Source organism: Marmota marmota, unplaced genomic scaffold (assembly GCF_001458135.2).
Source record: "Marmota marmota marmota unplaced genomic scaffold, marMar, whole genome shotgun sequence".
Taxonomy (NCBI): domain Eukaryota; kingdom Metazoa; phylum Chordata; class Mammalia; order Rodentia; family Sciuridae; genus Marmota; species Marmota marmota.
Genome location: NW_026000272.1, coordinates 13,662,737 through 13,687,563, shown reverse-complemented (window position 1 = coordinate 13,687,563; position 24,827 = coordinate 13,662,737). Strand labels below are relative to the sequence as shown.

At 40.9% G+C, this 24,827-nt stretch overlaps 1 protein-coding gene across 2 annotated transcripts; it reads left to right on the top strand.

The window, feature by feature from the left end:
• Nucleotides 1–3,138: 3,138 nt before the first annotated feature.
• Vgll1 (vestigial like family member 1) lies at nucleotides 3,139–23,916 on the top strand. Of its 2 annotated transcripts, none has more exons than XM_015498078.2 (5): nucleotides 3,139–3,299; nucleotides 7,095–7,329; nucleotides 18,283–18,702; nucleotides 20,499–20,558; nucleotides 23,405–23,916. In XM_015498078.2, exons 2-5 carry the CDS (start codon nucleotides 7,116–7,118, stop codon nucleotides 23,446–23,448), a joined length of 738 nt encoding a protein of 245 aa, XP_015353564.2. In that variant the 5' UTR covers nucleotides 3,139–3,299; nucleotides 7,095–7,115; the 3' UTR covers nucleotides 23,449–23,916. The 2 variants fall into 2 exon arrangements, with proteins under 2 accessions (XP_015353564.2, XP_048652941.1); XM_048796984.1 differs by having other exon boundaries at nucleotides 7,095–7,380.
• The last annotated feature ends 911 nt before the right edge of the window (nucleotides 23,917–24,827 follow it).

The following is a 24,827-nucleotide window of genomic DNA, read 5'->3' as shown; positions in this document are numbered from 1 at the left end:
GGAGAAGGGAGGGGGCATGGGGGTAGGAAAGATGGTGGAATGAGATTGACATCATTACCCTAAGTACATGTATGAAGACATGAATGGTGTGACTCTACTTTGTGTACAACCAGAGACATGAAAAAATGTGCTCTCTATGTACTATGAATTGAAATGCATTCTGCTGTCATGTATAACAAATTAGATTAAATAAATGAATGAATAAATAAAAGAAACAGCTTTATTCAACCCTCCTACTCCTACCCCAGATTCTGTTTCATCTCTCTATTCTACTTCCAAACACCTGCAAAATACTCTCCATGTTGTCAGTACCAGCTCTTCTACTCTTCTCCCATCCCATGTGAAGTTTCATTTGGCTTTATCACCAGAGCAAACACCTCTAATCAAGGTCACATCTGACCTCAATGCTACTGAATTCAAAAGACACTTTTCAGGTCAGCACCTTCCACTTTTCAGTAATATTTGGCACAGGTGATTAGTTCTACCTTCTTAAAAATACATTTTTCTTTGGACTTTAGGATACTAGCATCCTCCTGGTTTTCATTCTACATCCTTGCTCATTTCTTCTCCATGATGTTTGTGGGCTCATCACTTCAACTAGGTTGGTAAATGTTGGAGTCACATAAAGCTTGGGCTTGCTCCTTCTTTATGTTTCAGTCTCTACTCTCCCTGGGTAAGTTAGAATTCAAGGATTCAATAGCCATCTGTGTATATTGGCCCCCAAATTTATATCTCTATTTCAGACCTCTCTCCTGACCAACTACTGTCATTTTTTCCTTCCATAACTCCAAGACTCTTCAAAATTAACATGCTCAAAATGAAGTCTTTATTTTCTTTTGCAAACATGACACTCATCCAGTATTTCATATCTCAGTGAAAGGCACATTCATCAGTAAAGTTATGCAACCCCTGAAACTAGGGATTATCCTTGATACCCTTTCTTTCCTACATCCAGTTCAGAACTAAATATGTTGATTTTATTTTCTAACTACCTCTCAAATCCATTGACTTCTCCCTACTTCTACCTTCTTTGCTCAAAGCTCAAGATAAAGCTGTCATTGTCTCTTCCCTACACCAGCAGACAGCCCTCTAACTGCTCCATTCACATCCATTTATTCCTGCAATCCTTTTTCCACAGTGCAGCCAGATTGATAATTTAAAAATGAAGTCTAAGGATGCCACTTCCCTTTTCTTCCCTTTCCCCACACTCTTCAAAACATATTTTTGTAAAATGCTTCAATAACTTTTTATTCTTCTTAGAGAAAAGACAATTTTTTTCAATATGGCTTACCAAGCCCTGCTCACTCTGCTCTCTGTTTATCTTTCCAGCTCAACTTGCACCATCTTCCTTCTCACTGCAAATACACTGCTTCCTTTTCTCCTGTCACTCATATTTGCCAGGCCCCTCCCACCTCACCACTTTTGCATGTGCTGTTTCCAAAGCTTAGAGCACCCCCTCTCTCCTCTTGGCTTAGTTAATTCCTGCTCAGCTTTCTGGGCCTATGAGATCTCAACTCAAGGCATTATTTCCATAGGGAATGTACTTGTCTTCCCTGAGTAAGTCAGGGTTCCTAACTATAAGCTTTCCTAGTACTAGGCATTGATTCATCATTATGGCAGTTGTACATTTATTAGTGATAATATTAAATAATTTCTCTCTCTCCATACTTCTCATACATTAATTTAACAAATACTTACTGAGGCCCTACTATAAGCCAGGCATTATTTTACATAGGGCTGAGAAACTATAAACAAATAAATATGAAATATGAGGTAGAGAGGTAAAATATGCTCTGAATAAACACAAAGCAGAGTGACAGGACAGAGAGTTTGACAGGCTGCTACTCTGGATAGAGAAGGCTTTTTAGAAGAAGTGACTGAGCAAAGACTTGATTGAAGTGAGTGGAAAAAGTTATAAAGATGCCCGAGGATGAGCATTCCAGGGAGAGAAAATAGAAAGGGTAAAATTTAGAGGGTGTCTAACTTGCTCAAGGAATAGCCAGGAAGTGAGTGGGTTTGGAATGGAATGAAGCAGAGTTTTAAGAGATAAGAACAGAGACTAAAGTAGGGAGTGGGTCATGGCAGGCCTTATAGGCCATACTGCTGGGAAAAAAAAAAAAAGATTAAGTAGGATTTAAGCAAGGAATGCCTGGATTCTATGTATGTTCTAAAATGATTGCTTGACCATCTTGGGGTGATTAAATTAGAAAAGGGGAAGGGTAGAAGTAAGGAGTCCAGTTATAGTGGTCCTGGGGAGAAATTATGTGGACTTGAACTAGGGTAATGACAGGAAGGTAATAAGAACGGCTTGAAAGGCACTTGAAAGGCAGAATTTACAGAACTTGATGTGCCCCTCCAAACCCTCCAGGGTTTTGCTCAAATATGACCTTAACAAAGAGTTCTTTTTTGACTACCCTCTCTACATTAGTGCCCTACCCAAGCATTTCTGATTCCCATTTCTCTGCTTAATTTTCTTCACAGTCTGATATTACACATAGAATTTGTGTGTATATATATTCACATTCAGTGTGTGAGTACTTATTCTGTGATGGTAAGGATTTGATCTGTTTTGTTCACTTGAGAACAGACCTTCCAGAATAGTTCCTGGAATATATTTGTTGAATTAATGTTGAAGTAAGAATAGGAATGGTCGTGGGGTTTGGGGCCTGAATGATGATGCCATTTGGTGAGAAGAGAATGGATCCCCGTGCTCCAATCTCCTGCTGGGATCCCTGAATGGCTTCCTATATTTCAGGTTCATAGGATTCTTCACTCCATAGAAGCCTGTAACAGGTCCAGAAAATCTAGGGGTCTGGACTACCCTTTGCTTTCCTAGGGGGAGAGGAGAAACTAGAGATAAACCAAACTGACTCTCAGTTCCTAAGATGGAATATAACATCAGTTTGATCTAAGCCCCATAACTGATGTTTCAGTTGTTATTGACCCCGTGTGTGGTTTTGAGCAACAAGTTGGCCAGACAATATTACAGTACTTTTTTTAATGCAAAAAGAAAGAAAAAAAAGAGCTATTAGTTTTCCTCATTCCTGCAGGTGCCCAACCAGGTTGACTTGTTGGAGTGCATTTTCTGCATTCTTAATAGATAGCTAGCAGGAAACGCCTTGCACAGCCCCAGCTAGAGGGGTAGAAAGTAGCCAAGGGAGGGTAAGGATCCTGAGCTCCTGCTTCCGGAAGCACTGAGCTGCCCTAGAATAGGCCAGACAGGCAGCTCTAGCCATCAAAGCCCACCTTTACCCAGCCACAGACTCTTGCTCTGTCTCAGGTGATGGTCCAGAATTAAGGTAAGAGAAACTGGGGACATTTTTGAGGGGGAAGCGGGATGGAAATTTAACTGGGAAGGAATTGGAGGGAATTACACATTTTGCTCAATGAAATGCAATATGGTCCCTGTGGGGTCAGTTCCAAGTGACCATTGTGAAAACCAATCCTTCTGACTTCCCACCCTGCCCCTGTTGTGCTAGGTACAGGTGGTAAAAACATCCATGCGGTGTCCATGTGGTAGAATGCAAGTCAAATGACTGGTTTCAGATTCCATGTTCAAAGACTTTTTTTCCCCCAAAGTTTGGGCAACATTTGTAGGTACCATTGTAGCACTTGGTGTCTTTATATTTTTTGACAGACATTCCCTTAGATGCAGCTTTGCAGAATCCCTTTCTTGTAGGTCAGACCCTCCTTTCTAATTCATACATGAATAGAGACCCCTTACAGAGTTCATTTGAGGATAAAGCTACTCAAGTTTCTCTACAGGTGCCATAAGATGCAGTTCTTCATAGATTAAATCGAATGACAATTTTCAGAATTTTCTTTCATTTTGAAAAAATTTAATTATTTTTCTGAGCCAGGATCTTGCTCTATTTCCTAGATTGGTCTCAAACTCTTGGGCACAAGTTATCCTTCTGCCTCAGCCTCCTTAGTAGCTGGGACTAAGGTGTGCGCCACCATGCCTGACTTAATTCTCAGAATTTGAATATTTCTCAAATACAGTTTCATTCCACTGGGGGCTGAGTGCAGTCCATGGAATTGCTTGGGAACTGGATCCACAAAAGTAACCCACAGTTTTCTTTCTGCGTGACCACTGTGTTTGAAGAGGAACAGAGAGGCAGAGGTAGACCTTGTGGTTTATTCAGGATCCATTGTGATGATGCTGAAACATCACCTTCAAATTTATCTCTAAGTTTTCTTGGTTGTGCCCAGGTGGCCTGTGGTCTCTGTGGACTTTATCCTAGGATATTTGGAACATGATTCTGACCGTGATGTCCCAATAGTCTAGCCAGCTCCTTACATGTGGCTTTCAGAGGCAGTCAGCAAAGACAGGCTGCAAACTGGGTCTAGCCTGAGCCTAGAGCAGTGAATGCTTATAATTCTGAGAGTAAGAGGGTGAGTCCTCCAGAGGTCCTAGCTGGTCTTTAGTGGCTGGAGGCAGAGGCTTCAAGGAAAGCCATGAGGGAGTGCACAAAGTTTATTCCCACCTTCCCTGAAGGAAACCATGTGGCCGGATTAGTGTCCTGGCTCATGCTCCCCTACAGATTAGAAGCCAACCCTGTCCCCACATTTGATAGATATGGAGAAGGAGGCCCATGGAAGGGGAGACACTATCACAATCATTGGGTTGACAGTAAAGGGTAGTAAAAATCAGATAGACATTGGTGCCAGAGAACCCTTGGTTCAAATCCCAGTTTTACCATTACCTAGCTATGTGGCCTGGGTAGTTTATTTCACCTTCTCTAAGCTCTACCTTCCTTACCCATAAAATGAGAATAATAATACCTACTTTGAGGGTTATAAAGATTGGAGAAGATATGTGTATAGCTTTTGGAACAGAATAGGTGTTTTATAAACTGTATCTTTAAATGGCTGCTGTCTCTACATTTATCATTACTTTATACTTTATTACTTTATTCACAACACCTTTGCTGTATTTCTTTTACCCTAGTATCTGAGTATACTTGTGCTATTTATTCAGGAATAATTTACCTACAGTGAAGTACACCTATCGCAAGTGTACATTTTGATAAATTTGGGCAAATGTATACGTCCACATAGTAACCATCAACCTCGTGCCCCTTCCTAGTCAATCTCCATTCTACAGACAACCACTGTTCTGACTTCTATCACTATAGATTATTTATGCTTCTTCCATGTAAATGTATGTTCCATGCACTATGTGGCCTTTCATGACTGGCTTCTTTCATTCAATGTGCTTTGAGATTCATCCATGCTGTTGTGGGGAGTGGTAGTTAGTTTCTTTGTATTGCTGGCTTTCATTCCACTGTATGAACATATTATAGCTAGTTTATTTATTCTCCTGGTAGTAAACATTTGGGTAATTTCCTTTATTTGGCTATTAGAAATAAAGCTGCTATGAAAACTCATGTACAAGTTTTTATGGGGTTATAGCTTTTGTTTATCTTGACCCTGTATACTTAAAAGTAAGAATTCTGGGTCATATAGTAAGAAAAGTATAATTTATAAGAAACTCTGCTTTTTCAAAGTGGTCGTTCACATGGTTTTTGAAGTAAAGATACAATTGAATTGTTTTTTTAGGTCATGACTGGCTATGCTTAGCATGACTACCAACCAAGAGAAACAAAACAATAATGTTCAATCAAATGCTTCTCTAGACAACATAATCCAATTATGACTGGGGTTAGAATGACTCTGAAAGATCTTTTTGGAAAATCTGCTCACTGCCAGATTCCTTCCTAATGTTCCCATTGTGACCTATTGACATTTCTTAGGCTGCAGAATTCACACTCTTCCAAACCCTTTATTTATTCTCCAAACCCAAGAGTAATATGAAGCACAGAAAGGCTATGCAGTTACCCCAAAATTACACAGCCAAGGAAAACCCCAGGTCTTCTGACTCCTAATCTGCTATAATTTCCTTGAGTTGTGCTTTCTCTGCATGAAATGACATTCAGTCATTCAGCCATTGTTTACTGATCACCCACTTTGTGCTAGGTACTAGGGATAAAGAAATGAATAAGAAATAGTTCCCAATCTCAAAGATCTCATAAACTAGAGATGGAGACAATTTATTCAACCCCCAATTATTGAGTTAATGAATAGACTAAACACATCTTTGGTCAGAGCACAGGGCAAATCAGGTTGGGTGGCTCCAGGTAAGAGGCATTCAGACAGGCTACTTCCCTAGTTAAAGAAGGTCACAGCATGTCTTGAGTGCTCACCATGTTCTGGGTCCTGGATTGGGTGCAGATGGACAGCCTCTGTCCTCAAGGAACTCATAAGGTGGGATCAGCTGATGCCACCAAGGGGTTCCAATTTGAAATCTATTCAGCAAACAGCTATTGAGCATCTACTCTGTTCCAGGCATGGTTCCAGATACAGAGGATATGATAGTGAACAGAATTGACAATGTTATGGTCTTTCAGGAGCTTTCCAGTAATGTTGCTACAACTTATTCCCACATTTTTTGAGATCTGTATGTGGCTCAGAATATATCCATCTGCAAGCCTTAGAGCTCATATTGTTTATAATTGTTAAGTTTCTAAGTCAGAGTCTGGGTGGAAGCAAGACACTATCTTACATAGATTAGGGCAGAATTTCATGGGTTTTATCCTCTTGCATTGAAATAGTCATGCTGCAAAGTAGTGTTGGCCATGCTAGCTGAAATTGTCCAGTACCCATTGCTTAGTCCTTTCTTGGGGAGCCTGTAGTAGTTATGGGCTGACCCTGGCTCATTCATTTGGGAAGAAGAAACTTCACAAGAAGGCAAATTACATTGCTATTTGGCCTTAGTGTCCTCCAGACACATCTCCTGTTGCTTTTCTAGTCCTGTTGTTTCACAATTCTCATTTGTAAGAGAAGGCCACCTCCAGCTGTTGGTAGAGCTTTAGGTTGTTTCCTGAACGCTGATCAGATTGAGCTCCTCAGCTGGTCACAGTCCAACACAGCATTGTTGTTGACCTTCAGGAACTCAGCGACTCCCCAGGGCTCTAGTGAGAGCCTGTACTTGGTAGGAAGAAATTGCTTGCCCTTAGGGATGGTGCTCAACTAAACAACAGCCAAACCCCTTGATGAAATAGTACCAGTGACTTTTTGTATTTGGTTTGCAGCCATCACCTGTGTTATTGACAATGGCAGAAATGAACAAGACCGACATCCAGCAGCCCAAAGATCGTCAGAAGCCCATAAAGACGGAATGGAATTCCCAGTGTGTCATTTTCACTTATTTCCAAGGAGACATCAACAGTGTCGTGGATGAGCACTTCTCAAGAGCTCTGAGCAATATCAAGAGACCCCAAGGATTGAACTCCTCAAGCCAGAGTGAAGATGTGATCCTGAGGAATGGTGAGCATCTCAGGAGGGAGGAGGCTGCAATTTCCTGTCCAAGCTTTCACTGTAAGCCCCAGTTTTTAATGCATTCTACATGTGTATGTTTGCTAAAAGCAAGTCACACTGCCTAGTGAGAAGTCACACCTTTTCTTAGAAGTTTAATGCAAAAATGGACTTTGTCTGATCAAATTAGTTCACTTATTTCATTATTTCTTCAACTGCATTCAGTGCTAGGTTCTCTGCTCAGCATACAGTAAGAGCTTCATGACTACTCACTGTTACCATCAATCAGTAATATTATTCTTGCTGTTGGCCAGAGGGCAAGAACACCAAAGCATCCATGATAAGATAAATATGTCCTGGGTTGATGCTCTCAGCCTCCTTTCAACCAATAGTGGATAATCTGGTGAGCAAGGGTAGGGGCCAGAGGGAGACTAATGAAGGGTCTTGCCACATCCTTCTCCCACCCTTCTCCGGGTCAGGGGTGCATATTGCTCAACAGAGCTATGTCACAATGTGCACATCAAAGCATGCAGATTTGGGGGAAAGTATGATTTTAAGCTGGCAGGGGCCACAATATGTCTCTCATGGACCCCAGATACTTTTGCCTTCATGGAGCCCTTGATCCATAAAAGTATTAAAAGTTACATTTTATAACTGTGCTGTTATGAGATGAGGATAAACCAAGCTTCATTCCTTTTTAATCGGTATCATTATCACATTCATCTTTTTCTTCTGATTTTGAAATAAGTTACATCACTTCTGTGGACTGCTGCAAGTATTCACAGGCCCTAGTCACTGTGCCTCTTATGCTTAATAGAGGCACCCCTGCCTGCCAGATGAGAATCAATATGGCTCCCATTTACCTTTTTTGAAAGGTGCAAATGGACCCAAGTCTGGTTGATTTTAAGAGCTTTTTATTTCAGTTACCTAGCCCACAAGTTAAATGTTTTGCTTCCATTGGAGGACCTGTGGGCCTCCAAGTGGGACACTTTGTACAAAGTGGACACATGGGGCCTCTGCCTGTGGGCAAAGAGCTCACCTGTTTCCAGATACTATCACTCTGGTTCTGCTGTTTGGTCTGGACAGAGCACTGGTGTGTGCAGAATTTACTTATTTCCTAGGAATGATTTTTCCAGTCAAATGACTTGATTTTCTCAGAGAATCTGTGGGTTAAGTACACACGTGGAAAGGCATGAATTGTTTGGGTGATGTGGTAAAAATGAGAAACCCCTACTCTGTCATTTTACCCTGTTTTGTTTTTCTTCTCAGCATTTGTCACCACCAAGCACATTATATATATTCTTCTGGACTCCTTTGCACACCCTTTAGTCTGAATTCTATGGCAGCAGGATTTAGTCTGTAAATTACTGCTTTTTAAGTACATAGCTCAATGCCTGACTTATGGGAGGCACTTAATAAACATTGCTGGAATGAATGAAACTATGATTTGAATGATAGGGTATTGATCCTAAAGATGGGGTATGTAGTCCATTTTCTGTTGCTAGTAACACAATGCCACAGACTGGGTAAATTATGAAGGAAGGAGATTGTTGTGGTCAAAGTTTGAGGGCTCACATCTGGTGATGACTGTCTTGCTGCCAGAATCCCAAGACAGTGCAGATATCACATGACAAGAGACTAAGAGAGCATATGTGTGTTCTCTGGTCTCTCTCCCTCTTCTCATAAAGCCACCAACAATTTAATCATGGGCCCCAACCCTGATAAATTTATCTAGTCCCCAATAATCTCCCAAAGGTTTCACCTCTAAGCATGATAGTTAGATTAAGTGCCCACCCTCAAAATATGTCACAGAGGACATTAAATCCTAAAATGAATTTCGGAGGGGACAAGTCATATTCAAACCATAGGGATCACCGTAGAGAGGAGATATGGTGTGGTACACAGCTTTAGAACTATGTAATATGATGCGAACACAGTTCCACTACTTCCTAACAGTATGATTTCTGGGCATCTTACTTTATCTGCTTATGCCTCAGTTTCCCTACTGCTAAAATCAAATATTTAACTATAGGAGAGTGCTTTGAGGGAGTCAATTAGATAAAGCGTGTCAGGTAGCAAGTAGTGAATGCTATGTAGGTATTAATTACTTTTGTGTGGATAATGCCAAAGGCTGACATGTTTTTTGAATGCAGGCCTCTCCTATAGTCTCCAAGGTTTTTGGAATCCTGCTGTGTGGCTGCTGTCATGTTTTCTATGCCTTCTGACTTTACTTTGATTGAATTCTGTGAAGCTTCTGCCTGAGAGCTTGGGCTTGGCCCTGTTTCTAGGCCAAGCCAGCCTTCACAAGCCAAACAGATAGGTGGTTTTCTTCCCTTATCTTCTTGTTGCATTTTCCCTGTGAGAATCTCACAAATCCCTTGACTCTGAAGATGTTGCCTCCCTCATGGAGGGTGGTGTGGGCTAGGCAAATATTTGTCTGGTGATTGAGCAACTGAAGGAAAGACTGTCTCCCTCAAGGCCCCTCTTATCATAGCTAAGAGTCAAGTTTCTCACGAACTCTGCTGCCTCAGGGGAGGGCTCCGTGAAAGAAGTCCAGTCCTGCTGAGGTTCTTATTGGACGTGTTAAATGACACACATACAGCTTTGAAAATGGTGGGAAACCTATAAAGTGGCCTTTCATTACTGACTGTTAGTTAGCATCCTCTTAACCCCTGCAGGTCAGCCCCAGCTAAACCAGACTGAGGAGAACAGACCCCCATTCATGGGCTCCCGTCGAAGACTTGCCCACATTCTAAGGGCACTCTGTCAAGTCAAATATGCAAAGCCCAAACACAAGAGACCTGTGTGGCTAGGAAAAGCCATTGAATTTCCTGGCTTCCCTTCCAAAATCAAAGTTATTTTTAAATTTACTTATGTATAATTCATATGGACTGCACTTCAGAAAAGAAAATATAAGTTGAAGGTATCTTTGGATTATCTTCCATTTTGATGGACACTGGGAATTTTCAGTCATTAATTGGGGAAGCTTCAATAACTGCAAGTTCTTGGGGGACACAGTCTTGGTGTACTTCTCAACCCATATTCCTCCTGAACCACCCCCAGCCCCAGTCTTGAGCAGGCCTGCTAACATGCTCAAGAACTGTTGAGAGAAGAGAAGCTATATACCTGACCACCTAGAGATCTTCTTTAACTAGTCTCAAAGGGTCCCAGTGGATCTTCCCTGCCTTCCATCTGCCATGATTAGCAGGGTAGGAAGAAACACTACATTTCTCTTTTAGTGTGAATATCTAGACAAGCTATAGTCATGCTGGCTGTTTATGGTGCCTGTGAATATTGACAACTTTGTGCCTCCACTAGGTGCCAGACACCACATTAAAATTATTATACTTAATTCAGTCCTTAAAACCCACTATGATTTATAAAGTTCAAAGATAAGCAAACTAAATCCATGATCTTAGAAGACAGGATTTGGTCTTGTTAGAAGATGTTTGTCAGGGTTAGTGATGGAGAGAGTGCCTGAGTGGGCCTTCTGAAGTGTTAATCACATTCTGTTCTTCCGTCTGGGTACTCATTATCCAGTTCGTGAAAGTTCCTCCAGCTGAAAACTTGTATTTGTGAATTTTCCTGCACATTGCTTGTATTTCACAAAACCACTTTGTCCTCATTTTACAGAGGAGGAAACTGTAACCCAGCAATGGTGAGTACTCAGAGATGGGTCACCTTGCCAGTGAATGATAGAGATTGAAAGCCAGGTCTGTTTGACTCCAGAGCCAGTCTCTTGACTTTACTCTCCTGCTTTTGTAGACCCTGACAACACCACAGAGAGAGGGTTAATACCCATGAAGATGTTTGCAACAGTTAACACTTAGTGTGTACTTCCTGTGTACCTGGCCCTTTGCTAGGGGCTATGACATAGGTTATCTCATTGAATTTTTACACCAACCCTATTGATTACTCCTTCTATGCTTATATTTCTGGTGAGATAACTGAAGCTCAGAGTCAAGTGACTTGTCCAAGATACCACAGCTAGTAAGGGGTGACTACAGTGTTTGTCATCAGATGGTCTTGATTCCATATTCTGAGCTCTTAGCCACTCAACTTTCAAGATACAGGCACATGTTTTTTATTTGACCTCTACCTTCAAGGAATCTGCACTAGCTACCCCAGGGAGGTGACTAGGAAGGAGGGATTGGGACTTAGCAGGGTTTTCTGTTATCCCAAAGCAGGACTTTCTTCTCTAAGCTGTCCCTCTGCTTGTGGTGTTATTTTAACTTCAGGTAGTTCAAGGACTACCTGCTTTGATCCTGGGGTGAATGCATGAGGGATTATTGCTACCAGCTATGCTGGCCGAGAGGGGAGCACCAATGTGTACAGACTGGACAAGCCAAAGTTTGGACATTTGTGGGACAAAATATGTGTGTGTGTGTGTGTGTGTGCGCGCGCGCACATGTGTGTCTGGTTTAACCTTCATCATAAATCAGGACTAGTCTTACACACACACACACACACACACACACATACACACACACACAGCACAAGGAGAAGTGGGAAAGAAGAAAGGATGAATGGAAGGGAAATCAGGCAATTATGGATTGGTCTTTACAACTGTCAACTCACTTTTAGGAGATTCACTGATCAAGTGGTTTCTTAAATTTTTGCTTAAAAAATAGCTTAGCTGTGTGCAGTGGTATGTACCTCTAGTCCCAACTACTTGAGAGGCTGAGACAGGATTATCACTTAAGACCAGGAGTTCAAGGGCAGCCTGGGCAACAGAGCAAACTGACATAATCTAGCTTAATCCTTTTCAGGGCATTGCTCTCAATGACTTCTCACTAGAGTCTACCTCTTTAAAGATTCTGCTACCTCTCACAATGCCCCACTGGGGACCAAGTTTCCAACATGTCATGTAAGATTCTGTCTCAAAAATGAGCTTTTTTTCTGGGGCTGGGGTTGTGTCTCAGTGGTTGAGTGCTCGACTAGCATGTGTGAGGCCCTGGGTTCAATCCTCAGCACCACATAAAAATAAATAAATAAAATAAAGATATTTTTTAAATGACCTTTTTCTAATTATAAAAATAATATGTGTTCATATCTGAAAATTTAGAGAACACAGATACATATTCAGGAAAGAAAAAAACCACATGAACATCTAATCACACCTGCTAATTTTTACATAGCATCACTTTGCATAAGCTGCTTTTTTGATAATAAGTCTGTTTGACAATGAAATTTTAATAGAGTTCCATTTCATAGATGTATCAAACTTACTAAAATATTTGGACACTTAGGTTATGGTTAGTTTCATTATATTATAAATATCACTTTGAATATCCGTGTAGCTAAATGTTTGCATTACATTACATTAATTACATCTTTAAAATAAATTGTGGTGAGTGGAATGACTGGGTGCTATGGTTTGGATATGCTTTAAGTGTGTCCCCCAACATTTTATTTGTTGTATGTTAGTTTTTATCACTGTGACCAAAATACTGGTCATAAACAACTTAGAAGAGGAAAACTGTATATTGACTCACAGTTTCAGTACGTTGTCAGCTGGCTCCATTGCTCTGGGATGAAGGTAAGACAGAACATCATGTCAGAAAGGTGTGGTGGAGAAAAGCTTCTCAGTTCATGACATCCAGGAAGCAGAGACAGAGAGCAAGGGGCAAGAGACAAGATATAGTCGCCCCAGGGCACACCCACAGTGACCTGAATCTTTCAACCATGCCCCACCTACTTACAGTTTCCACCACCTCCCAGTAGTGCATTCAGATATCAACAGATTAATTCACCACTGAGATCAATGTCCTTTGATCCAATCACTTCCCAGAAGCCCCACTCCTGAACATTACTACACTGTGGACCATGCCTTCAACATATGAGTCTTTGGGGGGACATTCCAAATTTAAACCATAACATGTTGGTAGCTTGGTTCTCAATGTGGCTATATGAGAATTAGAGGAATCTTTGAGTTGTGGATTCCAGTCATTGGGGACTGTCCTCAGAAGGGATTAAGGTAGTTCTCATGGGACCCAAAGTTAGTTCTTATGAAAGTAAGTTGTTATAAAAGAGTTGAACCAGATCCCTGAATCACTCTGGTTCTTATCTCACCATATGATCTCTCTTTTCTTGCAATTCCCCCATCTTGAGGCCACCCACCATACTGTTATACAGCTGGGAGCCTTCACCAGAGCTGGTGTCATGATGTTTAGATTTTCTATGGGGTAAACCTGTTTGTTTACAAATTACCCAGCCTCAAGCATTTTGCTATAACAATGAGGGAACAAAACAATACACTGGGTCAAAGTGTACACACAAATTTTAGGATTTTAATATATGCTGGAGAATTGCTCCCCAGAGATGTTTATTCCAATCTGTCACTTCTCAAGTCCCTGAAGTGTGTGAAAGTACCCAGCTTACTGCATTCTTTGGAATATTGTGGAAGCACAGCCAGTAAGAGTATGAGGTTTGGAATGAGATAGCATTCTCACTTACCGACCATGTAGCCTTAAGACAAGTTACTTTAACCTCTCAGACTCTATTTACTCATTTTGGTTACTGTGAGGATCACATGAGTTCATATATACAGAGTGCTAAGCAAAACATCTGATCCATAGTCATTGCTCAGTAAACAAAAGCTAATCTATATTTATAAATTGTTCCTGCCCACTTCTGATATCTTATTCCCTGGGGATGGACATAGACTGAGCAAAGGCTTCTGAAATCTTTCCTGTATAGCCAATATCTACTGTATCCTTCATTCCAGCCCTGAAGTGCTGCAACTTCTACTGCTGTTGTGGGCTTCCCAGCTCAGTCCTTTCTTCCTTTACATTCTCTGGCACTAGGTAACTAATGGCAGGGTGGATTCTTTAGGCTTCATACCTTAATTACCATCTTGTTTCTTCCTGGGTTGATTATGCTGAGTGTTGCAAACCAGAAAAAAAAAGAGCCAAACTGGGTTTATAAACTGAAATGATTAATAATATGAATAAAAGAGCTACTATTTATTGAGATCCTAGTATATACCAGGTACTATGCTAAGCCCTTTTGCATGGATTGTTTTATCCAATCTCACAACAGTCCCAGGAAGCTCAGAGGGGGAGGGGACTTGCTCAGTGACACATGACTAGGATATGAAAGATCTGGGACTGGACTCCAAGCCTGTCTGACTTCAAAGTCTGTGCTCTTAACAATTTTGCATGCTGTTCTGCTCAATGTGGAAAGGTTCAGTTTGAAGGGATAGTTCAGTTTGAAGGTAGTTCTCATGGGACCCTAAGTTAGTTCTTATGAAAGTAAGTTGTTATAAAAGAGTGAACCAGATCCCCAAATACACACACATGCACATGTGTGAGTGCATGTATTTGTGTGTATGCATACATTTTTGCAACTATGTGTATTTGTGTGCAATTTTGTGTGAGCGTGTATGTGACTGCATATATGTGTATGCATTCATTGAAATGGCATTTAGTCAAGTCCTACCATATGTCAAGAACTGTGCAAATTTTGGGGACAAGATGGTGAACAAAAGAGAAATGATCTCATCTCTCTTAACATTTACTGAGTAGAGGAGAGGGCCAATATCAAATAAATGAGTAACTGAAGAAATTATAGGATTACCACTATGAAGGAAGTAAAAAGGATGTAGTCACAGAAAGTAACAGGATAACAATCTTTGGTCTAGAAATCCAGAGAGAGTATATATGGGTAAGAATTAGTGATGTCTCTGAGTGTGCTTGGGAGGTAGGGAAATGGCCTACCAGTTTCATCCAAAGAGGCAGAACAAGAAATGGAGATTAGTGCTCTGTGCATAGGCCTGGTTTTAGGACCAAGGGCCTCAGGAATTACCCATATATATTTCTGGAAAATCCTGAAATTTCTAGAAGCATGTAAGCATTTGCCTTTATGCCAGAAGACTATCTTCCACTCTATCCCATCATGGTGGCCCTGGCTCCCGTGTGATGGCTATGACTCCCTATTCCAAACAAATTTCTATTCATACAAAAATTAAATACTACTCTCAGAAAAACTCTCTCTGGATTTCTAGTCCAAAGTTTGATATCCTGTTACTTTCTGTGACTACATCCTCTTTACTTTCTTCATAGTGGTAATCCTATAATTTATTCAGTTACTCATTTATATGATATTGGCCCTCTCCTCTACCCAGTAAACGTTAAGAGATCAATTTCTCTTTTGTTCACCATCTTGTCCCCAGAATTTGCACAGGTTCTTGACATGTGGTAAGACATGACTAAATGCCATTTCAATGAATGCATGCACATATATGCAGTCACATACATATTCACTCAAAATTGCACACAAATACATAGTTGCAAAATTGTATGCATATACACAAACACATGCACACACACACATACACACATCCCTTCAAGCTGAACCTTTCCATATTGAGCAGAGCAGCATGCAAATTGGTTAAGAGCAGGGCTCGTGTTGTGGCTCAGTGGTAGAGCGCTTGCCTAGCACATGCGAGGCCCTGGGTTCAATCCTCAGCACCACATAAAAATAAATAAATAAAGGTATTGCATCCAACTACAACTAAAAATTAAATATTTTTAAATTTTTTTAAAAAATGGTTAAGAGCACACACTTACACACTAGAAGCATGGATGGAGCAAAAGGTATGGTCTGATGTCCAAGGTCAGAGTATACGGAGTGAGAGCCATCTGGATTCTTACTGAAAGAAAAATCCCAACCTACCCCAAGAGTCTTTGAATCAAAATGTTCCTCACATGCTGTTTATCTGTTAATGTAGTTTGTGGTTTGAAAAGGCTGCAATATCATCCCTGAGGTGTGTTCATTCTCTTTCTCTTTCTTCCTCTGCCTACACACACACACACACACAGACACACACACACCTCTAGAGGTAGCTAAGAGGGGACAGTTGAGTGGAAATGTCACCAGAGCCACTTCTAGTAAGCAGTAACCTTGAGTAAGTTAAGGATATGGTTTGAGATATCCTCCTCTATCCACAGTGAAGATGGGCATGGTTGCCAGAGTAGTTGGCTCAAGAAACCTGAGAAAGCATGGCCAACCCAAATGTAGTGTCTCCACACCATGGGCCACCAACAACCAAGCCTGGTCTGGAAGAGTGAGTTTTTCCAAGCCACCTATAGCTATTGGGTTGCTGTGAACTCATAATTGAGACATTCTGTGCATCCCTCCAAGCTCCCATTCAGACTATACTCTAGAGCACCAGGTGACCACATAGGACTTAAACAATAGCACACTACCTACTCCCTTTAACATTTCTATTAGAGAATTCTGGTAGGTAAGCAGTTAAGAAAAATATTCAAAGCACCCTGGGTCCTGCTTTTTATATTTCAAGCATTTAGAAAGAACCTAAGTCATATGTATGAGATCTCTGAGGACAGTCCAGATGGAAACTGTCCATTTTCAGAGGCTATGCTTTGTTTCTAATTTGTGCTTAGGACATGCAGTACCTTCATCCAATATGAAACATGGACAGTGATTATATGAAATCAACTTAATCACTCTGTTTGTACCACACAGTGCCCTGAATTGCTACTGGCCTGGAGATATCAGTTTTCAAAAATAACATTTATCCCTGGGAACACACCCTAATGTATTTCCTTGTCCTTGGTTTCATTAGAAGAATCCCACCATTGCCAATTGCTCATTGTAAATGGTATGAGATATTGAGCAGAGTGTCTGCCATGTGGGTTTAAGCTTCTTTTTTTAAAATATCTGTGTTACATAGAAAGCCAAGGTAATGGGTGGGGCCACTCCTGTAAAACTGTACTGGCCTCTCAAATGTTTTTATCTTGTACAAACTCCAGTCAAACTGAACATTAAGGAGAGCTGGGAGAGGTGCCCATGGAGGGAAAAGGGCCCAGTGTCTCAGGATCTCCTGTCAGCCAATCTTCCTTTGTCTCCATACTCATGTTCCCCTCCTCCAATATCTTGGATAGATGAGAGGCTCCAGGATTTTAACACCATCTGGCAGAGTTATTTCCCTCCTCCCCTTTTGTCTGAGTGGGTGTTGAGAATGGAGAAAACATGTATCCATGTTGGAAGCTATCTTGGAGATAGCAGATTTAGCTATTAGTTATAATAGGCACAATTAACATAGTGTCTATGGAACTAAAGGAGACTTTGTTCCCTTCTAGTGTGTCCACACAGAGTGAGCAAGAAGAAACTGACTTTCCCTAATAATTCTGCTTTTAAAGATGAGGTCCAAGCAACTACTTTTTTTACCCATCACTCATTTCTACAGTTCAGTTCCCTACTGGGCTAATCTGCTTTTTGCCCCCTTGGTTCAGTCTCTTAACATCTCTGTGCCTCAGATTTCTCTGAAAAAACAAAAAACACACAAACAAACCTTGTAATGACCAACTGTTGCCTGTTGAATAACAACAAGCAAGTGTGAAACCCTTTTTTAATGTTCTATGGAGTCCTCCTATTAGGTGTATTTAGAACAGTAGCTATGAAATAGAGCTAAACAATATCAGCAACCAAACACAAATTAACCACTTTTGCTTCTAGAAAAGTTTTATTAAGGGGGTAATTTGACAAGGGGATAAAGATGTGTGTACAGAGTTGCTCACTGCCATGTTATTACTATAACTTAAAAAACAGAAGCAACTGAATTGCCCACAAATATGACATCTGTTAATCCATTATTCTCTCCTATAGGAATAGTGTATACCCATTTAAAAAGTTGGTGTTTGGCTCAGTTCATTGCTATGGGAGGATATTTGTATATATTGATGAAGCAAAATCAGCTTTAATAATGATACATGTTGTGAAGAGAATGCATATATGAATAGAAACAAATCCTAGAAAGAAGTACAACTAAAGGAGGACAATGGCTGTTTATGAATACTATGATTAATGTGTGTGTATTTTACTTTTTCTTTATTTTCTTCAAGTTAACAAATATAGTATGAATTAACCTGAAAAAAAGCTACTTCCATTTCGAAAACTATAAGTAAACACCTGACATGTCTCCTAAATCTTTCCTTCCAGATAGTGACATGCCTCCAAATCAGTGGCGTTTCTCTTCTCCTTGGACAAAGTCACAACTGGAAATGTCGCGTGCAAATAGTGCCAACAACAGCAGCTTGAATATGTCTGGTCCCTTGGCTATGAATCAGTATCCACTGTCTCTGCCTGAGACCCACTCTGTTCAGCCTCGGGATCTGTGGCATTTTCCCTCCCTAGCCAGCCCCAGGTCCCTGGAGCCTGGCTACTCTCATGTCTTTCCGGATGGGCACCTGGTTCCAGAGCCCCGGCCTGATGGGAAATGTGAGCCTCTCCTAGGTCTCCTCCAGCAAGACAGATGTCTAAACTGTCCTCAGAAATTTGCCACGAGAGAGGATCGCAACCCTGTCCAGATAGCCGGAAGCACAGGATTGCTTTTCAACCTACCTCCCAGATCAGTCCACTGTAAGGAAATGCTTAGAGATAATTGGAGGATTTCCTCTGAGGGGTTGTGGTCAGGAGTGAGTTGGCATTAGATGGGCGCTAAGACTAATTGCTGCCATTCTGGACATAGGGCTTCTGCTGAGGGGGTGGAATGTTTTGTGTAAATGTTCTATATATTTTCACTAGGCTTCATTAACACTCACAGTTTAATGGTTAAAGGGTTACATAGATGGCCAGCCAGATGGGTTTGGTCCTCAATACTCACCCAGACTGTTGACTTGGCCTTATCCTAGAAAAATGATGGACTGCTGCCTAAAATTGGAGGGTCCCACATCTACCTCATTGGGAGCCATTAAATAATCTGTTTGCAAAACAGAGCTCTGTGACGTACCTACAGGCTCAAACGTTATGCTCCAAACAGGTTGACAACTAGCAATGATGCCAGGCTCCTGGGCAAAAACAAGGGCAATCTATACCAACCATCTGCTCCACACATTAAAATTCAAAGCAACTGGAGAGGCAGCCCCATTGCTGTCTGGAGATGGCTGGCTGTGGCTTCCTCCTTTACACTGGCTTGCTCTTGCTCATTTTCCCTTGGGTCATTGCCCCCTGATAGCCACCTCTCCCCTGAACTGAAAACTCCCTTAAGAATCACTCAGTTTATCATTCACTCGCTCACCCAACAAATATTTAATTGGGGTCTACTAGATGTGAAATACCCATAAGAAACGGGACTTTCTGCTTTGTAGAAGGACAGGGAAGAACTGACATAAACCATGCTTTCAGTAAAAATGTAATCTACTCTGCTTGAAAGATTTGCCTTTCATGTGAAATACTTGTAATAGAGTATAATATATATATATATATATATATATATATATATATANATATTATACATTCATGTGACCAAGTCTGCATTCTGTTCTCTGGATTAATTTTCTTTTGCAATTCCCTGGTCTGTACATATCTATGGTTCTATGCCTGAGAGATATTACTGGAAGCAGTTTTTACTGTGAACTAAAGATATAGTACACAAAGGGCCTGTTTAGCATGGTCTGCCTAAGTTCAGGACTGTGTTCCATCCTAATATTTCACAACAAATGTCCTGTTAAAATACCATTGTGTCATTTCTAAAGTTTGATTAGCAATGCATGCAGAGAGTAAATCATAAAAATGTCATGCTTGGGATACCAGTGAAAATTCCCACCCTATACTCTTTTGCAAAATATTCTCCTCCTGAATTCAGAGGGAAAGTCAGACCAACTGTGTTTGTATATATGCCTGTGCATACACATAGCAGAGCCCTTATTCAACAGTTGGTTAGAACACACATGGCTCAAATCATCATCTTTCAAACATAATGACTATGTACACTTCAGATCCAATTCAGCAAATATTTAGTGAGCCTATACTATAAGCCAGGCACATCCTGGCAAACAAACTGATAATACAGGCATTATCCTAGTCCTGAAACCTCTAGACAAAAATTCATGAACAAAGGTTTATCATCAAAGTCTCAACTGTTGTGAGATCTTCACACATTCTTACTAATGTTGACAATCAGTCATATTCATTGCTGACTGACCAGGAACTGTTGAGAAAGTGACCTTTAATTAGGAACACTGTCTGTAATATGGGAACAAGTTCTAAGGGGCCTTAAGAAAACAAGCTCCTTTGATTTTTAGTATCTATTAGGAGAAAATAGGCCAGATGTCCATACACTGAGAGACAATCTGGTGCCCCTGGGTAGCTGCTGGGCAGTTTTTAACCCAGCCCTGGAGATTTCATTGTTAATCATGCTTTTTTATTTTTTTCAGGTAAGAAAATATATGTCTCCCCAAGTCATGGACCTGCCAGTCCCAACCTTGCAAATGAAAGTAGGTATCCAGTTCAGCCTTTGATAGCTGGGTTCTGTATCCTGAGAACAAATCTGAGGAGATTATATTATAAACATTAGGGCCTCTAGCAGCTGACAGGCATCTTATTTCTATTATTTGGGATTTCGATGGATAGAATTGATTTCATTGTAGTTTCAAGGAACTCAAGTAATTCAGATCTTGTCAAATTTCTTGTATATTTTCTCATTTTGCTAGAGAAGCGATTTTATTGAGTCCTTGTCTCTGAGCCCAACTTACCTGAGGTAACCAAGGTGACTCACAATAATGAACAAATCCATGAGGATTAGCTTGCTTTGTCCCAGATGTTCGGCTTTTAGCTTAGCACATAGGGGCACCCCAGGACTCTGTGATCAGGAAAATGTGACTCAGGCCCAAGACAAAGAGTCTGGGTTCCACACTCAATTTGAAAATGAAATCCATAGGAACTTCAAAATGAGAACAATCTGGGTGGAATGAGAAGAGGATCTGCATGATCTAGGTTTAGGGTTCAAATTCCAGCTTCATTACTTTAGCCTCAGGAACTCAGTCACATTTATTAAGCTCCCTATGCCTCAGTTGTCATATTTGGAAAATAGGCATCAAACTATTGCTTACCTCATGAAGTTTCTATGAGCATTAAATGGAATAGTCTATGCAAATGCTTAAAATAAAGTCTGGCACATAGTAAGCCATCAAAATGTGTAGGCTTTTTGGAAGGCATCCTGGTATCCCAAACTATGTTCTATGCTATGTGTTTCAGAGAGGACCAACAGGAAGAAGCACCACCAAAGCCCTGGTTTCAGGCATTTTACAGTTCAGTGTGAAGAGGGGTTGAGGGTGATATATAATATTCCACTTCAATGTCAGTTTAACAAGGACTGAGACTTTGAGGGGTGAACTGTCATATCCCCAATACCTGCAGGAATGCTTGACGCAGAAGTCCATATGTATTTGCTGAATGAATGAATGAATGAATGCTAGAAACAATAAAAGAATATTTAAAAAGGAAATAGCAAGAAAATTCCCATCCAAATAGTAAAACTTCATGTGTTTGAGGCTGTTATATAAAACAAATCCACCTATCAACCTCAGTGGTTAACTGGCTGTGCCTAGATGAGGAGATACATTAAGGGCTACATGGAAGGCTCATAGCTGATTCCAGGCCCAAGGGAATGATATCTAATTTATGAAAGTCAGGATTGTGATATCTCCTAAGTACTTGTTAATAGTTCCTATATTATTTTATTAGAAGTTGTGAAATTGCTGATAATGTAATGATGCATTCCATTGTTCATAGGCCCCAAAGAACAACATTTTTGGGGTATTGACGGTGAGCCAGATACCACACACCTCACCCTGCTTAGTTTCCACCACAAACTTGTGATATGTATATGAGTATATCCTAGGTAAATCACACAACCGATATTCAGTAAATAATGGTTGAATGAATGAATATCTCCATTTAATAGATGAAAAAACTGAGTCTCAAAGAGGTGAAAAGACTTGCCTTTAGATTACATAGAAGCAAGTGACAGGTGTAATATTATCTCTTTGCTCTCACAGTGTCATACAATCCTCAAAGCAATTCCAATTTAAATATATTGCATAATAGTAAAAATTAGTTACTGGTGAGACTAATTCACTCTACATGGGTTTACTATCCATCTGTGGCTAGGACAGTGTTCTAGCATAAAGGAAGAGGACTGCAGAAAGCTCCGAAAGCAAGCAAAAGAACAAAGAGCAATATTACTTGGGAAAGGGGTATGGGGATGACCTTCCCTTGCAAAGAGGATTTGAGAGAAAGCAGGGAAAGGGTATTTGGTTATGTCAACAGCCTACCACTATTGCTCTGGGCAGAGGGAGGCTGCAAGGAATAGGGAGGGGAGAGGGAGAGTTTCCTAGACCACAAACCCCAGCAAAACCAGTGCTCTTAAGCATGACATCAGTCTCCCAATCTTGCCTAATGCTAACATCCACTAGAAGCTTGTTATCTGCATGAATTGTGCTCCCCTCTTCCTGTGGGAGTAGATCTGGCATGAGACACAGTCGCATTGGCTTGTATTGTACTCTTTCTGTATTTTTATTAACTTCAGTTTGAAGTGACCTGTATGAACCTTTCAGTAGGAATTTTTGTAGTTCCAAAAGATTTCCAATGTGAGGCTCCAGATAAATATGCTGCAAAAGAAGAAAGGCAGAGTCTCTCCTGTCCCTCCCATATGGACTTAACCCCCTCATGTACCTATGAGGTAGAAGCCATGTGGAGCATGCCTATCATGCACAGGGCCTGTCCCATTGATGCTGAAGGCCCTCAGCATTGATCAAATAATCTATCAATCAATCAGTTTAAATAAAAATTCAAAAAAGAAAAGGAAGAAAGAATAAGAGACCCAGTTGCCACCTACAGTACAGGCTCTATTTTTATCTACATTGACAGATGGGAAAATTGAAGTTTTAGGAGGTTAAGTAACTTGTCCCAGTGAGTAAGTGGCAGTTTTCTCTGACTTCAAAGTGCCTGATATTACCCACTAAGCTAAGGTGCAGCTTGACCACACAATAAATCAACTCTATCACATTTAGAGACACTGCTTCCTTAAACAAAATAATAATGATTTATTGAACATATATGTGCCAGCGGGGAGCTTCATATACATTTGACTCAATTCTCACCAGAATCTTAGGAAGTTGTTATTAATATCTCCATTTAACATGAGGGCAGTAGGACTCAGATAGGCTTGGTAACTGGCCTAAGGTCACACAGCTAGGCAGTGCTGAGTCCAGGACTCAAACCTGGGCTCATCTGACCTCACAGGTATCCTCTTTTTCATCATGCTTATCCTGTTTTTCAGGAAGCCAATCTCCAGAGAGAAGAAAAGATCTGTACTATTATTAACTGCGGTTTGAAGAAGAGAAATATTCTTTCTAAACCTGCTTATGATTTTCTACTGTGAATCCACAGGGTCTAGAGACCTCACTGTCCTTTTCTTTTTCTGCCCCTAGAGAACATTTCTGCCCTCCCTAAGATTGTGCATTTCTCTTCCTTGGTAACTATGTCCTATAAGAGGGTTTTCCAAACTTGCTAAGTGATTTCCCAGCATGTTGAAGAGTTGTTCCAGGGTGGAGGGCATAGAGGCCTGCCTGCTTGTTCATACCCACTGCACTTAGAGATCACAGCATCCTGATTCTCCCCAGCAGTAACCTTTGAACCAAGGCTGACCACATGATATTTATTCTATGGGTGGTTTAGTCAGCTTTCTCGCTGCTGTGACTAAAGGATCTGACCAGACCAACTATAGAGGAGGAAAAGTTTATTTGAGGACTCATGGTTTCAGAGGTCTTAGTCTATAGAAGGCTGGCTCCATTTCTTGGGGCCCAAGATGAGGCTGAACATCATGGAGGAGTGTGTGGCAGTGGGAAGCAGCTTACATCATGGAGATTAAGAAGCAGAGAGACTCCACTCGCCAGATATAAATATATACACCAAAGCCACAACCTAATTCCCACCTCCTCCAGCCACACCTTACCACTTTAGTTAATCCTACCAGGGATTAACTCATTGGTAAGGTTAAGGCTATAACTCAGTCATTTCTCCTCCAAACCTTCTTGCGCTGTCTCACATGTGAGCTTTCAGGGGACACCAAATCAAAACCATAACAATAGGTTTGTCCCATGATCCCAACTGAATTAATGTGTCAAGAACAGCCTGTAGCTTTCCAGTCTTCACTAGACTGCGGCCAACCTCACCCCTTCCTCTACCAAAAGCAGAATGAAAATGAGGTGGGCAAGACCTACCAAGAATGGGCTGAGGCTATGGGCTTTCTACTGGTCCAAAGTCTGGAAAAAAGCTTAGAATTCCCCATCTGGACTTGATGAATGAAACGGTTTCACTTAGAAAATTTGGTTCCTCAATTCCAAAAAAAAAAAAAGATTCCAAATGGAATTGTTGGGAAGTCCAAGAACCTAACTTATTGGAAATTGAGAAAATTTCCCTGTCCCACATTGAGCCTGTTAGTGGAACAGAATTTGCTGTTGCTGTAGCAAGAATGTTTTTTGGATACAGTGTGTAAATTTCTGTCTTCCTTGGCTCTGATGTTGAGGACTCTGGCATCTGACACCACATGGATACTTGCAACATCTTTAGTCAAGTTGGAGGAGCAAGGCAAGACTTGGTCCAAGACATAGCAGCAGAACCTTCCTGTAAATTGTTCCAGATAAAATGATAATTGCCAATCTGGTAGACAGCCTTGTGTCTAGTATGAGCTGGATGTTTGC

Coding starts and splice junctions, on each gene's coding strand:
- Vgll1 (XM_048796984.1), top strand. CDS start 7,116: ATGGCAGAAATGAACAAGACCGACATCCAGCAGCCCAAAGATCGTCAG. Junction 7,381..18,282: donor TTCCTGTCCAAGCTTTCACT/GTAAGCCCCAGT, acceptor CTTTCCTTCCAG/ATAGTGACATGCCTCCAAAT. Junction 18,703..20,498: donor ACCTCCCAGATCAGTCCACT/GTAAGGAAATGC, acceptor TATTTTTTTCAG/GTAAGAAAATATATGTCTCC.